Genomic DNA, 14,059 nt, shown 5'->3' on the forward strand with positions numbered 1-14,059 from the left:
CAAACTTCCCGGTAACTATTATGGTAAGGTCGTCCGCAAATACTTGTGCGAAGACTTTTTTGTCCTTCATGAGTCGCAGCAGGGTATCCATTACCAAGAGCCATAACAGCGGTGAGAGAACCCCTCGCTGTGGGCAGTCCTTAAGATATCCTGCTTCAATAGACTTCTGGTCGACCAATTTATGGATTTTTTTCCACTCCAGCATGTGATGAATCCAACTGATTGACAGCGGTTCGATTCCATGCTGTCTTGCCACATCGCAAATTGCCGCGAATGAGGCATAATTGAAGACACCTTCAATGTCAATGAATGCGCCTTAGGCATGTTCTTTTTCAGATATCGCCTTTTCACTTTTTGCCGTGAGTAAATGGAGTGCTTTCTTTGGCTTTCTGGTAGGCGTGTTGCCTATGGTGAAGTGCTCACTTAGGTGTGTATCCCTTATGAACCGATTGACTAGTCTTTTTAGTAGGAGGGACGTTAGGCTGATCGGTCGGAAGCTTTTAGCGTATATGAAGATGGGTTTCTCTGGTTTGGGATTAAATAACACCTTCACGTCACGCTAGTTAATTGGCATGCACGATACATACTCCGAATATGAAGAGCCAGGATATCCATTCCCTCTATTATTAGCGCAGGAATGATGCCATTCGGACCTGTAGACTTGTATCTATGGAACGAGTTAAATGCCCACCAGCGATACTATTTTACATGCCAGATTCCAGAGTCTCGGTTGAGGGTTGTATGCACCTATCGGCCCCGCAATTAGATTTTGGATGCTGGCTGGGAAGTGCGCTTCAAGCTAATGGTTTGCGATTCCTTCATCGCTCATTGTGTAACTCCCGTTCTACAAACGTAAATAACGCAGCTTCTGACTACGTTCTTTAACCAGAATCCGCTTCAGCTTTGAGGTTGCCTCAAGAGAGTTAGTGTCTTCGCAAAAGCGTCTCTTCTTTGGAGCTTTCTGTGCCACTTCAGAGCACAATTGAAGAGCATCCTTGCCATTCTAATCTATTTTGCCAAATCCGAGTTCCACCATGATGTTTTATTAATTCTTTGGTATCTTGACTGGACAGCTTTCTTCCAAAGCTTCTCTCATGCTAGTTGTGATCATAAGGGTTCTCAATTTCAGAAATGGATTTGATGCGCTTGCCGAGAATCGTGACTCGGGCGCTCAATTCTATTTTATACGTCAACCAATCTGCCTTCCGCGGATTCCGAAATGGAATGGATGGAGGTGGATCCATGGCCATTACCAAATCAATGCGTCTGTGATCCAAGAGTGTGATATCGTTTGATACTTTTCACTCTCTTTATCTCCCTGTTGATGTGGTGCCGCCATCACACAAGCCGTTAACCAAATTAGCCTGGAAGTCTTTTGAGACTACCATGCAGGGGCGGAGTCCACCAATTCAGACGGTAGACGGACTAGTAGTTTCCAGCCTAGAATCCACTCTCGTTAAGCTGGGTGTAGTGAGCACAGGATATAGTGCTCCTAACCCGAAACCGACGACGTCGCGGATCCCTAAAAGTTAAAGTTCACCGGAAACCGCTAAGAAGCAAAGGTCCACTGGTGTTTTGCTCAGAAGCCAGTACGACAAGGCCATGAATATTCTCAGCAAGATTGCTAAGAATAAGGAGGCCGGTAGTGTCGACGAGCAAAATGAAAAGGTCATCGAGCATCTCTTGGACCTCAAAGACGAACACATGGAATCCATCCACTGCTTTGATTGCTCTCTGGTGGTCCGTGGGTTCAACGTTATAGCTTGCGGGGACTCATTCTCCAGGGACTTTCTTAGTTCGTGCGTCGGTAAGATCGCTAGAACTCAAAGTCATCCCCTAGGACGAGATTCCCAGGAGACTTGCCGTGCGCATCTGGTTGTCGAAGATTCGCATGGATAAGGACAAGCTCATCCAATCCTCGCGGTTTCCAAACTCCAGGATTTCCATGGACAACTAGGTAGATGTTACGAAGGAGGAGCCTAAGACAAACAGCCAACCTGGGAAAGGTAAACTATAAAGTGCAGTTCGGAATTAGGAGCGCAAAAGTGAAAGTGTTCCGCTGTGCAAAACCGGGCGACCACCTGGATCCAATCGACGCCGTCAACGAGCTATTGGAGGAGATGAGCAACGACGGGAGAACAACGCAGGTAAATCTGCAGCAGTCGAAGTGCGCCTCGGCTAATCTGTTTGTCTTCCTCCATACGGCATCTATATCATACTAATAAAGGAGCCTTAGGTCGGTGCTACTGCATCGTGAAAACGCTCCAAAGCCAATATTATAATTTATTTCATAACACAGCAAACACCGATGGGGGTGTTCCTTGACATTGAAGGGGCTTTTGACTGTGCGCCTTTTAAAAACTTTGTGATGCCGCCAGGGCGCATGGTGTTGATAATATTTTAATTAAATGGATCCATGCTATGCTAACGCAGAGATTGTTGTGCGCTGAGGTGGGTGTCAATCGCTATCTGACTGCAGAAGCAACGAAGGGCTGCCCCCAAGGAGGTGTACTTTCGCAACTTCTGTGGAGTATGCTGGTCGACTCACTATTATGCGAACTGCAAAATTTGCTAACATACGCTCAAGCTTATGCAGATGACGTGGCTGTGCTTGCTGTTGATCGGGATCTTGGCACGGTGTGTAGAAATATACAACCTTCCGTTGATTTGATAGACAGTTGGTGCCTCAGACATAGCCCTTCAGTTAATCCAAATAAAACCACAATGGTATTATTCACGAAAAGGAGAAAACTGGATGAACTTTGTCTCCCTGAGCTGAGGGGTACTACCCTTCAACTCTCCGAAGAAGTAAAATATTTTGGAGTCATTCTAGATAAAAAACTTGTTTGGAACAAACATGTTGAGGTAAAGATGAAACGAGCTCTCACAGCTATGGGCTGTGGGGACGGACCTTCGCCAGCTCATAGACTAATTCAATTAGATCTATGGGGAAAGAACGGATGTGGGGCGCACAGAGCATTGGAAGAGTTACTGGGAGGACTGAATCCAGTTCTTACAATGCCTCCCATTTGGTAGAAGATATGAAGTTATCCTGAAGCGTAGAAAAAACTGGGAAGTCCCAGAGGAATGCGTGGCAGGATATACGGAAGTCTTTTACATCGATGGGTAAAAAACAGAACAGGGTTCTGGAGCCAGAGTCTACCTCTCGAATAAAAATGAGAAGTGGGCTTTTCCTTTGGGACAATATGGAACGGGTTTTCAAGCCAAAGTTTATGCGGTCCTAAGGGCGGCAGACTGGGTGATTGCCGAGTGGTTGAAGGGCAGGCGCATCGCAATCTGCAGTGATAGTCAAGCTGCATTGAGGACGTTGAATAGTCCTTTGATCACCTCGAAAATCGTTCAGGAATGCAGAAACCGTTTGAACTCTATGTCTAGATTCAATACGGTAGAACTACTCTGGGTACCTGGTCACTGTGGCGTAAAGGAAAATGAAATTTTGGATGCTGTAGCGAAAGACGGGTGAATCTTCCCTATGCCGGGACCGGAACCAGCAATTGGAGTATCAGTAGTATTGGCTAAGTCTGTTCACAAAAACTCACAATGACCAGTGACAGAGCCTCATTTATCACTGCTTTTACGTTTACGTTTACGGTGAACCCGGAAGTCTCCTTTTTAAACTCGGGGTCACCACTTTAGGAATTACCATTTGAAGTTGATGGCTGATAGCAGAAATTCAATAAAAGCCGTGTTTATATATTTATTTTGTTTACTTAAATGCAAAGTCGATCCTGCTTCTCACTACTTTTCTCTGCAGTTACTCAGCTCTTACTAGAGTCAGGCTACGGACACTGGGTAAACCATTCTTTGGGGACCTCAGAGAGATTTCTAGCTACAGGGTGCGGGAGCTGCTCTCCTTCGTGAATGCTACAGGCTGGCTTTGAAGATCCGAGCCGGCTTGACTGTGCCTCCCTGCTATCATAACAGCAGTCACAGTCCTAGGAGTTTGTGGCATTAAAACAGCGCACTGCTGCGCTAATTGGGGTCCTCGGTGCGGCCACTAATTGCCAACAACCTTCCTACTAGGTGATTGCTTTACATGGCCCTTTAGCAATTAGAGAACTTTTGGGGAATAGTTCACTTGGGTAGAAAAGTAAGATAATTAAATAAATTCAAGCAGTTCCCGCCACCGTTACCCTAGGTAAATGTCTGGAAGGGATTACCTCCATTAGAACAGGTTGGGAGTCGTCAATAGTGAGAATTTCCAGGAAAGGGGCTTAATTCGTGGTCACTAGTTTAAAGGAGAATTAGATCTTTAAAATGGTGTACACGATTTGATTTGTTTGAAATTTTATTTTATTAATTAGGAATATATTTGAGACCATCGTCAGATGACAATTTCAGTTGACGTAGCTACATGTTTCACTATGTTAAACTAGTGGATAGGTAGCGTCTGTGGAAATGCCACAGTTATTTGTTACTCGCCTAGACATTCTTACGTAACCTTCCTCTCCCCACTTGGTTCCCCATGAATTTTTCACCAACCAATAATCACGGTTTTTAGAGTCGGTACCATAGCCTACAAGAAGAACTGAATGCGTTAGTCTGTTTCGATTACAGCGCCAGTCCTGGTAAATTCCGCCACTGTAGTGCTTAAAAGTGAACGATGAAGCATCAATTGCAACCGATATTGGTCCCACGGTAGCAACTGCACTGAGTAAGGCCTTATCATTTCCTGACGGAATCCTTATTGTAGCTTGGGCTGTGGCACCTACGGTTTTCGGATTGAAGCGACAATCCTCGTTATCCTTTCCTACATACGAATATGATTGCTCCGTGTCAATTCCATGGTTTCTGATGACGTAGTTGAGAGCTCTAGTTTCAGTGCCACCACGGCAACCATAATTTCCAAACCCATAACTACAATCAATAAGGTTCTGCTCAGAAAGTGAAACTAGAGACCCATTTTTTCGAAAATGTTGTCCCTCGAGAGCTCCAGTGGTTGAAAAGGCCCAACATGCGCCACAGTATCCTGGAAAGATTTATGTTTTACAATATATACTTGCATCTTGTCAAATGGCGATAATATTCACCTTGATTTTTGATTGGAGTAACAGCGCCAGCTTTCCTCCAGTCAACACTCGTTGCGATATCGACGTTTGCTGGGCTAAGGTAAGGTAGCGTATTGTTGCTGCAAAGAGAAGGTATTCTCATTAATAGTGGTTAGGAGATAATACAACCATAGCTCACTCCTCGCTTTCAGCTGATGCCTGGTATCCATTGAAGATTTCCATGAATTCTTGCTGCGACATATCAGCAAAAGGGGTAACACCCAATTTATAGGACACCAACCCCAGGGCGTACAGTTGGTTATGTTTCGCTATCCACTCACGGTTTTCAATGAATATCTTCATTCGGAGCTGCTCTTCCGTTTCATCCTGATAAAGTTTTTCATGCTCCATCTGGAATAGAATTTTAGATGTTCTTGTATTTAACGTGAAGAAGGAAACATTTGAAAAGTTTCAAATATTTTCGAAACGTTTTGAACGTTTTAAGGAGTAGCATTCTAAAGAGATAGATCAACCACTAAAAGTCAGATTCTAGTGGAGTGCAAATGAGATCTTCACTGGATCCCTTTTCCAAAGAGCTCAAAAATTGGGAAGTCACAACTGAGGGCAATGTTACCCCTAGACAGTCGCGGGACTTGGAAAGTAACTTGGGTAGTCCCCGGAATAAATTAATTATTGATGCTGCAAGAGAAGAGCGTGGAAGGCAGCAAACTGCAACAGCCTTTATATCATTCGGGAAACGCATAAATGAACCCTGCGAGTTCATCAAGTTGAGACAGAATATCTACCAAAATATCAGGGCTCTGGTACATGCCACTAAGCTGTCCTATATTAGGGCGGTAGATGAAAAAAACGCCCAGGCGTCAGGTAGCAAAGTCACGTGCGAATCGCAGGTGACGCGTCCTCAACATAAGGTAGCTGAGAACGCGGCAAACGGAGTAGAAATGGAATAAGTGAACCCCTTGATGTCCAGCAAGCGGCCAAGAAGGAAAAAGCGTCTTCGTCGAAAAAATTTTCGGGTAGTTCTTTGATTGCGGCCCCAACTGTGACAAGAGGGGTAAACCCCAAACAATGGCACCCATAAAAAGCGGCACAAGGAGAGAAGGGAAATCCGTCCGGAAAGGAGCATTATTTCCAAGAAAGGAGATATGACTCACACCATTATCCTTCGGAAAGTCAAAGCCGGAATTGAAAGATCTTCTGTGTACGCAGAAGCAGAGATAAACTAATCCAGCGAGAAGACCGTGGAGAGTTTTCGTGGCCCATTAACACCACTGGTTCCCTTATCTTCTCAAAGATGCGTCCTCTACCATCCCGGAAGCTGGCTATTGCACGGAAAGAGTTTGAACAATTTATGCAACAGGGTATCTGCAGACCTTCAAACAGCTGTTGGTTTTCCGCACTCCATATGGTCCTTAAACCAAATGGCGAATAGCGCCCCTGTGCGGATTACAGAAGGCTAAACGCGCAGACTGTTCCAGACCGATATCCTATTCCGCTTATCCACGACTTTGCTGCATCTTTTTGACTTTGGATTTAACCAAGGCTTATCACCAAGTTCCTGTCGCCCCAGAAGACATTCCAAAGATGGCAATATGCTCACCCTTTGGACTCTTCGAGTTCACCCGGATGACTTTCGGGTTGTGCAATGCGGCGCAAACCTTTCAAAAGTTTATTCACTCGGTCCTACGAAACCTCGGCTTCTGTTTCGTGTATTCAGATCATGTTTTGGTCGCTTCTTCCTCAGAGTCTGAGAATTTAGCCCATCTCGAGTACATTTTTCAACGTCTCCTTGAGGCCAGTTTAGTCCTAAACGTTGATAAATGCAAGTTCCTCCAAACACAGGTAAGATTCCTCGCCCACTTCACTTCCCCTGACGGAATACAGTCCGACCCAGACAAGGTGCAAGCAATTACAAGCTTTCCGCGTCCGAAAACTATGAAGGATTTGCGGAGGTTCTTGAGCATGCTAAACTTCTATCGTCGTTTCCCGTCCAAGGCCGCCCAAAACCAGTCCGTTTTGAACGCGCACTTGTCTGGCTCCAAAACAAAGGACACACGAGAGATTGTGTGGTCTGAAGAGGCAATCCGCGCGTTTGATAAATCCCGACAACAACTGGCTGATACTACACTATTGGCATTTCCTCGACAAGATGCACCCTAGCCGTTTTTGTTGATGTCTCTGACATCGCCGTAGGTGCTGCTCTTCACCAAAAGGTGAACTAAGTCTGGCAGCCGTTGAGCTTCTTCTCCAGATAGTTAAACCCCGCTCAACGGAACTACGGCATTTACGATCGAGAACTGCTCCCCGCGTACCCGAACCATAAGCTTCTCACACGCTCACATTCTCACGTTCTCTCCCACGTCCCCTCGTCAGCTTCGACACCTGAGCTTTATAACCCTCTTCCGACTTCTCGGCTATCGGCAAGGCGCAGGAGGATGACGCAGTACTTTAGAGCCTTAAATCCAACCCCAAATATAAATTTCGGGCGTTGCCCATCTTCGGCTCGAACCTCTCTCTTTGCTGTGAATACTCGGAAAAGGGACCCCCCCCCCCCCCCACGGTTACAAGTATTGCCTTACAATAATCGACAGTTTTACGCGGTGGCCTAAGGCAATACCTCTGAAGGACATTACGGGGCAATCTTGTGCCGAAGCCCTGTGTCGAGAGTGGATCCCTCGCTTTGGCGTCCCTGCAGTGATCATCGCTGTCTCCTTAGCCAGGTTGAAGCCCGTTTGCACCCCAAATCAACGTCGCGTTCGCTTCGCCAGTTCCTGAAACCTCTAGGTTTCATCTGGGGACGGAGTGATGTGGCACAGCGGGGTTAACCACTCGTGAGGAGCAGGAAGTAATTGAGTACTTCATCTTCATGAATCTATGTGTGTTTACTGGCATGCACTTTTGACCAGGTCTTATGCTAGACTGCGCGACGGAGGACATGGCATACTTGCTTAGGACTATAGTCCTTAAACAGGCAGGATTGAAAGAAAAAAAACTGTCGACATATGCTGGGGATGATATACCAGGCGCATGCATGATGGTATACCTTCCAAAAGCCGCAGCGATTGGGACGCCCAAGCTTCTACACCTCTTCATCGCTCAAACTATGAATCTACACACGCAATTATGAACTCCTCACGATCGGGGTATACGGCCGATCCTTGGAAGTAATTAAGCGCCATAACTGTCTCATCCAGTGTGTCCGGATGGCTTAAGTAGCTAGAGCGCTGGGTTGCCGTAGGGGAAGGTCGCGGTTCAAATCTCACAGGTGGCAAAGGGATTTGCTATCGTGACTGGATGTCAGACACCAGTCGATTGAGCTGTGAATGAGTACTTGAGTCAAATCAGGGTAATACTCTCGAGCGAAAGCAACGCTGACCACATTCCCTCCTACAGTGTACTGTAGTGTACCGGTGTTACGGTCTTGAATGAGCTACTCTAACACACTTCAATGCCCTGATCCAATATAGACTGTTGCGCCAACGATTATTATTATTACAACTGTTTTATCAGTTAAAAATTTGGTAGCATACCTGCGCATGTGCACAGGGAGAAACAAAGGAAGGATACTTCGGAGGTCACATCGGGTGGTAAGCCTACCGAGATCCTGGAAGATGAAAGGGCAGGGTCGAATAAGGAAGTGGACCTGCTGCCCGCAGAAGAGGAGATGTGGAGGAGGCCTGGGGAAACACCGACATTAATCGAAGAGGTGAGTACCTTCTGGAATTCATCCTCTGTAATAAGTTAGAAATACATAATGTAGGAAACACACCAGCATCCGTGCCTAGTGCGAGACAAAAGGTACCAGACATAACTCCAGGAGACATTCTGATGAGCAGCTTGGTCATAAATTGGAAGGTGCCGGATGGGCCTTCTATGACGCATCACAAAATAATCAGATTCGACATTTAGGGCAACAGAATAATAAGGAATCTCAGGAGAACAGATTTGGGCTTCTACACAAAACATATAAGTGACAACATGACTCATCTGCAGGTGAGCGGTGACATCAGGAGTAAAATAGAGTTAAAAACACTGATGGAAGTGTTCAACAGAGTCATTGACGCATATCAGGCCAGCTGACCTTTTCAGAAACTCAAGTCTTCAAGGGACGTACCCTGCAGCAGCAGGAGCTATGCCAGCATGAGAAAAGAGGTGTGAAAACTGTTGGGTCAGATGGAGCAAACCGAGGACTGGCAGAGGTACAAAAGGGAACTGACGGCTTGTTATACGCCGATCAGGAAAATGAAACGAAGGAGTTTCAGATGAGTCTATGAAGCAATCGAACAAACCATAGACGCATCCAAACTGCTCTGTATAAGATGACGGATGTACTACTGGATGCTATAGAAACAAAGGAAATAGTGCGAGATGCCCTCATCCGTAAGGGAGTGAAACAGCCTAGGCTTCTGGATGGACAGAATATTGGAGAGTATCAAATAGAAGTACCGACAGGTACAAATTCTATTGTCATGAATGAAGATTGTCTACAAGGTGGGGTATTATCCCCGTGAATGTAGAGTATGATAGCGGATGAGTTCTTACAGGAGCTAACAAACACTGGAATACTAATCTACCGTTATGTTTTTTAATATAGAGGGCCAAATATGAGAATACCCTATGTAGCAGAATTTAAACGGGACTGCCAATTACTAATGACTGGTGTAGAAAAGCGCGGCTGCATATAAATCCCACCAAGGCCAGTATAGTACCATTCACTAGGAAGAGCAAATTTGGTTATCTGGGAGCCATTAGATTACATGGCATGGAGGTGAAACTAGTAACAGAGGTCAACCATCCAAAAACTACTCTGGAAAACACATGGCGGAAAGCCCCAAGGGATCTGATGAAGGTCTAAAACCAAGATTGTTAGTCTGACAAATCATCGCTCTCTCCCTATCTGCATTAATGAGCAAGACATCGAAGGCGTTGATCAGTTTGTATATCTAGGAAGCGTTGTTTCTATTGGGCATATCAGTATTGCTTTATGGGAGCAACAAAGTAATCCACAATGTTACCCAAAGGCTCCAAGCTTTCGTCAATATTTGTTTACGACCTGTCATCGGAGTACACTGGTCTGACACTATTTGGAACAAGAAACTTGGCCGGCGCACAGGTCAGTTACCTGTGGATGATTTTATCATAAGGCGGAAGTGGTGGTGAGTAAGTCACACTTTAAAGAGGGGCAACATTTCCTACTCTCTCAAGATAGCCGACGGGTGAGTCGCCTCAAGGGCCCTTGCCAAAGAACAGCAGGGAAGAAGCTCAGACGTTTCGGGAAACCCCAAAAAGGACTTGAAGCGCATCTCAGTGAACCGTGCACGATTGTGCGGAAGTACGGTTAACGCCCTGTCAGGGGTGCCTGGCAATCGTATACGGAAATCCGAGTAAAACTGGACTAGATAGTAGAGACAAGTACACCTTAGTTAAGATAATCACGACGGGTCAATCATAATTCTAGAGTCTCCAATCCCTCCAGGAGGGGGGGAGGCAAGGAAATTACCATTTGTGTAAAGATGATTTTTAATGGCACAGCAGCAAACAAATGAGAGCGAAACCAAGGGTAGATGTACTTCACTACTCACAGAAGGCATGCTGTGTGTTTCAGCCGAAGTCACTTCAAAATTGATGATCACCTATCCTAGCTCCCAGTAAAGAAACATTATCTTCATGCAGCACTCATGGCGTTCTTAATGCGAACAAGGTAAGTATGGATAGGGAAGATGGTAAGGTAACGCTTCTCGACACACGAATTCTGTGCTTATAAATTAGATTGACCAGCCATATATAGTATGACGAAGGTTAGTGTCCTACACTTTGATCTTAGCCATAAGGCCGAGAAGCGGCATGTACCATAATGATGGAGTACAAATCAGCCAAAAGGAGACTCCGCAGCGCAATAAACAAGAGCAAAGCTCGCTGCTGGCAAGATCTGATCGACGAGGTGAATGGGGATCCGTGGGGACTCGGTTACAAACTTGTAACCCGAAAAATCGGGGCTCTGCGGAAACCCTGTTCACTTAAGGCCGAACAGATGGACCACATTGTGAGGGCACTCTTCCCTGCACACCCCGTTTGGGATGGTGACGTCGGTGCGGAGAGCGCAGAGGACTGTCCACTTTTCTCTGTAAAGGAATTGAAACAGGCAGTCCTCTCGATGAAAAACAAGAAGGCGCCAGGACCCGATGGTATTCCAGCAGAGGTGTACAAACTGGTATTCCAACGCCGGCCAGACCTACTGCTCGACGCATTCAACGCTTGCCTGAAAGAGGGCATTTTCCCTGCTCGTTGGAAAGCTGCGAGGCTTGCGCTGATCCCTAAAGGGAAAGGCGATCCCGAACTACCGTCTTCATACCGCCCACTATGTATGCTTGATACTGCTGGGAAAGTGCTCGAAAAGCTCATCAGAAGTAGACTCGCTGAAGCGATACGCGCTGCCGGAGATTTATATCCCCGGCAGTTTGGTTTTAGAGCAGGGAGATCGACAATTGATGCTGTCATGCAGGTCGTGGACGCCGTTCGACGAGCAGAGGCACATAGCCGCCGAACTCGACGGGTGGTGCTCCTCGTAACGCTTGACGTCAGAAACGCCTTCAATTCCGTAAGATGGAAAGACATTCTAGGCACACTAGACAATACCTTCAACGTGCCGAACTATCTCTTACGGATTTTGAGGGACTATCTGAGGAACCGCTCCGTGCTCTATGAAACACTAGAGGGTCAAAGATGGATGGAGGTCACATCGGGGGTAGCACAGTGATCCATCTTAGGGCCGGACCTCTGGAACGCTACCTATGACAGTCTGCTTAAACTCGACATGCCAGAAGAGTCGTGCCTGGTCGGCTACGCAGATGATGTCGCAGCGCTTGTTGCTGGACGCACTGTCGAACAGGCGCAAAGCAGACTCGGCATATTGATGCGACGGGTAAGCGGATGGATGACTACTCATGGTTTCAACCTTGTACTGGAAAAAATCGAAGTAGTCATCCTGACTAAGAAGAGAATTCCGACCCTGCGTCCCATATCGTTCGGCGAGTCGATAATCGAGTCAAAATCGGCGGTAAAGTACCTCGGGTTGACTCTTGACTCAAAGATGAGTTTTTCTGAGCAAATCCAAGCAGCAGCGAACAAGGCTGCGGTTGGAGTTTCGGCGTTAAGTAGGCTAATGGCAAACATTGGGGGTCCTACGTCTAGTAGGCGACGTCTCCTGATGAGCTCAACGCAGTCTGCCCTGCTCTACGGCGCAGAGGTATGGGCTGGCGCTCTTACCAAGGAGGTATATCGTAGACGCCTCGCGCAAGTACAGAGACGGGGAGCTTTACGGGTGGCGTCTGCGTACCGCACAGTCATTGAACCGGCCGTGATGGTGATCGCGGGATTTATCCCCGTTGCCCTTCTTGCTAGGGAGCGTCAGGCCATATACAAGCGCAAGGGAGATGAGCCAAGGGAGGTGGTTGCTCGCGAAGAACGGCAACACACTCTAGACGAGTGGCAGCTCTCTTGGCAAAATGAAACTAGAGGCAGATGGACTGCGCGGCTCATCGGCAACTTAGGTGCGTGGCTGAATCGGAAGCATGGTGAGACTGACTATTTCCTTACCCAATTTTTAAGTGGGCATGGAAATTTTCAGTCGTACCTGCACAAGATTGGAAAGGCGCGTTCTCCGGATTGTGTGTTTTGCAATGGAGTTGTGGACGATGCCCACCACACTTTTTTTTCTTGTGGAAGGTGGGATGGGGTTCGTCAGCAGCTCTATTTAAACACAGGGGATCTCTCTCCAGACAACATTGTGGAAGAGATGCTGAGGACTGCTGATAGCTGGAACCGTGCTGCCCATTACGTTCGGGCCCTTCTCGTTGCTAAGAAGATAGAACTCGACCGGTGGAGGAGCCGGATGGTAGGGGGTTCCTTGAACTGACAGTTCCCTTCCTCCTCTCCCCTCCCGTTGGTGAAAGGAATTCCCTGATTTGAAGGCTCCGCAAGGCGGGAGAGTTCGGGGGCTGGCCCGAAGTAATGTGACAAACGGTTCCAGGTTAGCTCTCTGACGATGGGGAGGTGTTTAGTTGGTAGTCCGAGGACGTACCGAATCGGGAGTCCAACACTGTGTGCGTAAATGCATTCACCTACCCTACCCAAAAAAAAAAAAAGGTTGATGTTCTAAAGGAAATAGAAAGCGTTTTTCGCAGCTGCCTGTCATAAAGTAAGAGTCTTGCTCTCTATGGGGAAATACATTTCATCTCTCTACTCAAAAATCCTCAATTATGTCCAAATTAAGGAGAGAGGAGACTAACACACCGGCGGTCTGATACGTCAGGTGGTGATTTCAAAATCCCTCGACCTTTGGCACCACTTCTTTGGTAAGGGTATCACCAAGTCTCTGGCGCAAAGATGTAGCAACTCGATCCAGATTAATCGGTCTTACTATTGACTGAAATAAATGTTAAAAAGGAAATGTTAGTTTTTGGAGGAATTTGCTTACCTTAAACGCCTTCCATTCTTCCTGAATGACGTCTGAATACATGTCCGCATTCACAGCAACAATAAATATCAGGGTAACTAGAGCTGGATTCATGTTTGGCCTGAAATTATAGACGCATAATTGAAACAATAGAAGGACCTAATTTGTTAAAATGAGGAATATGTTTGTGCCACAATAAAAACGCTTCATTATGAAGGTAATGGTGAATCGGACAATTCTGACAATTCCCTCTTTCCGCTCACTAGGGAAAATTTTAGTTTTTGTGGATTTACGTACGAACGGAAATAGCGGCTATCCAGAAACTGCATGACCTGTAAGGAGCGTTTTCACGTGGAGGTCGTCGAGGTCAGCGGCATCGGCTGATTCAGTATATTGGTAACAAAAATGAATTCACTTATTTTTTAACACCAGCATGCATTCGCATGTTAAGGTGACTAGGCATTTCCTCCACATGTGGCGCTACATCGGGTATTATGCGATTGAGAGCCTTGAGGAAATATTATTTCTGACTTTTACCATGCTCGAAATAGGGAGTTGAGAGACTACCGTCAAC

General features: G+C 46.4%; 1 protein-coding gene across 1 annotated transcript; it reads right to left on the bottom strand.

Moving 5' to 3' along the window:
* Positions 1-4,383: 4,383 nt before the first annotated feature.
* On the bottom strand, positions 4,384-13,593 carry LOC119655422 (cathepsin L-like). The gene is made up of 4 exons (XM_038061311.1): positions 13,507-13,593; positions 5,209-5,420; positions 5,052-5,149; positions 4,384-4,990 (listed from the first exon to the last, which is right to left on the bottom strand). The coding sequence occupies exons 1-4, from the start codon at positions 13,546-13,548 to the stop codon at positions 4,389-4,391; spliced, it is 954 nt and encodes a 317-aa protein (XP_037917239.1). The 5' UTR covers positions 13,549-13,593; the 3' UTR covers positions 4,384-4,388.
* Positions 13,594-14,059: the final 466 nt, after the last annotated feature.

This window comes from Hermetia illucens, chromosome 4 (genome assembly GCF_905115235.1).
Source record: "Hermetia illucens chromosome 4, iHerIll2.2.curated.20191125, whole genome shotgun sequence".
NCBI classification, from domain to species: Eukaryota; Metazoa; Arthropoda; class Insecta; order Diptera; family Stratiomyidae; genus Hermetia; species Hermetia illucens.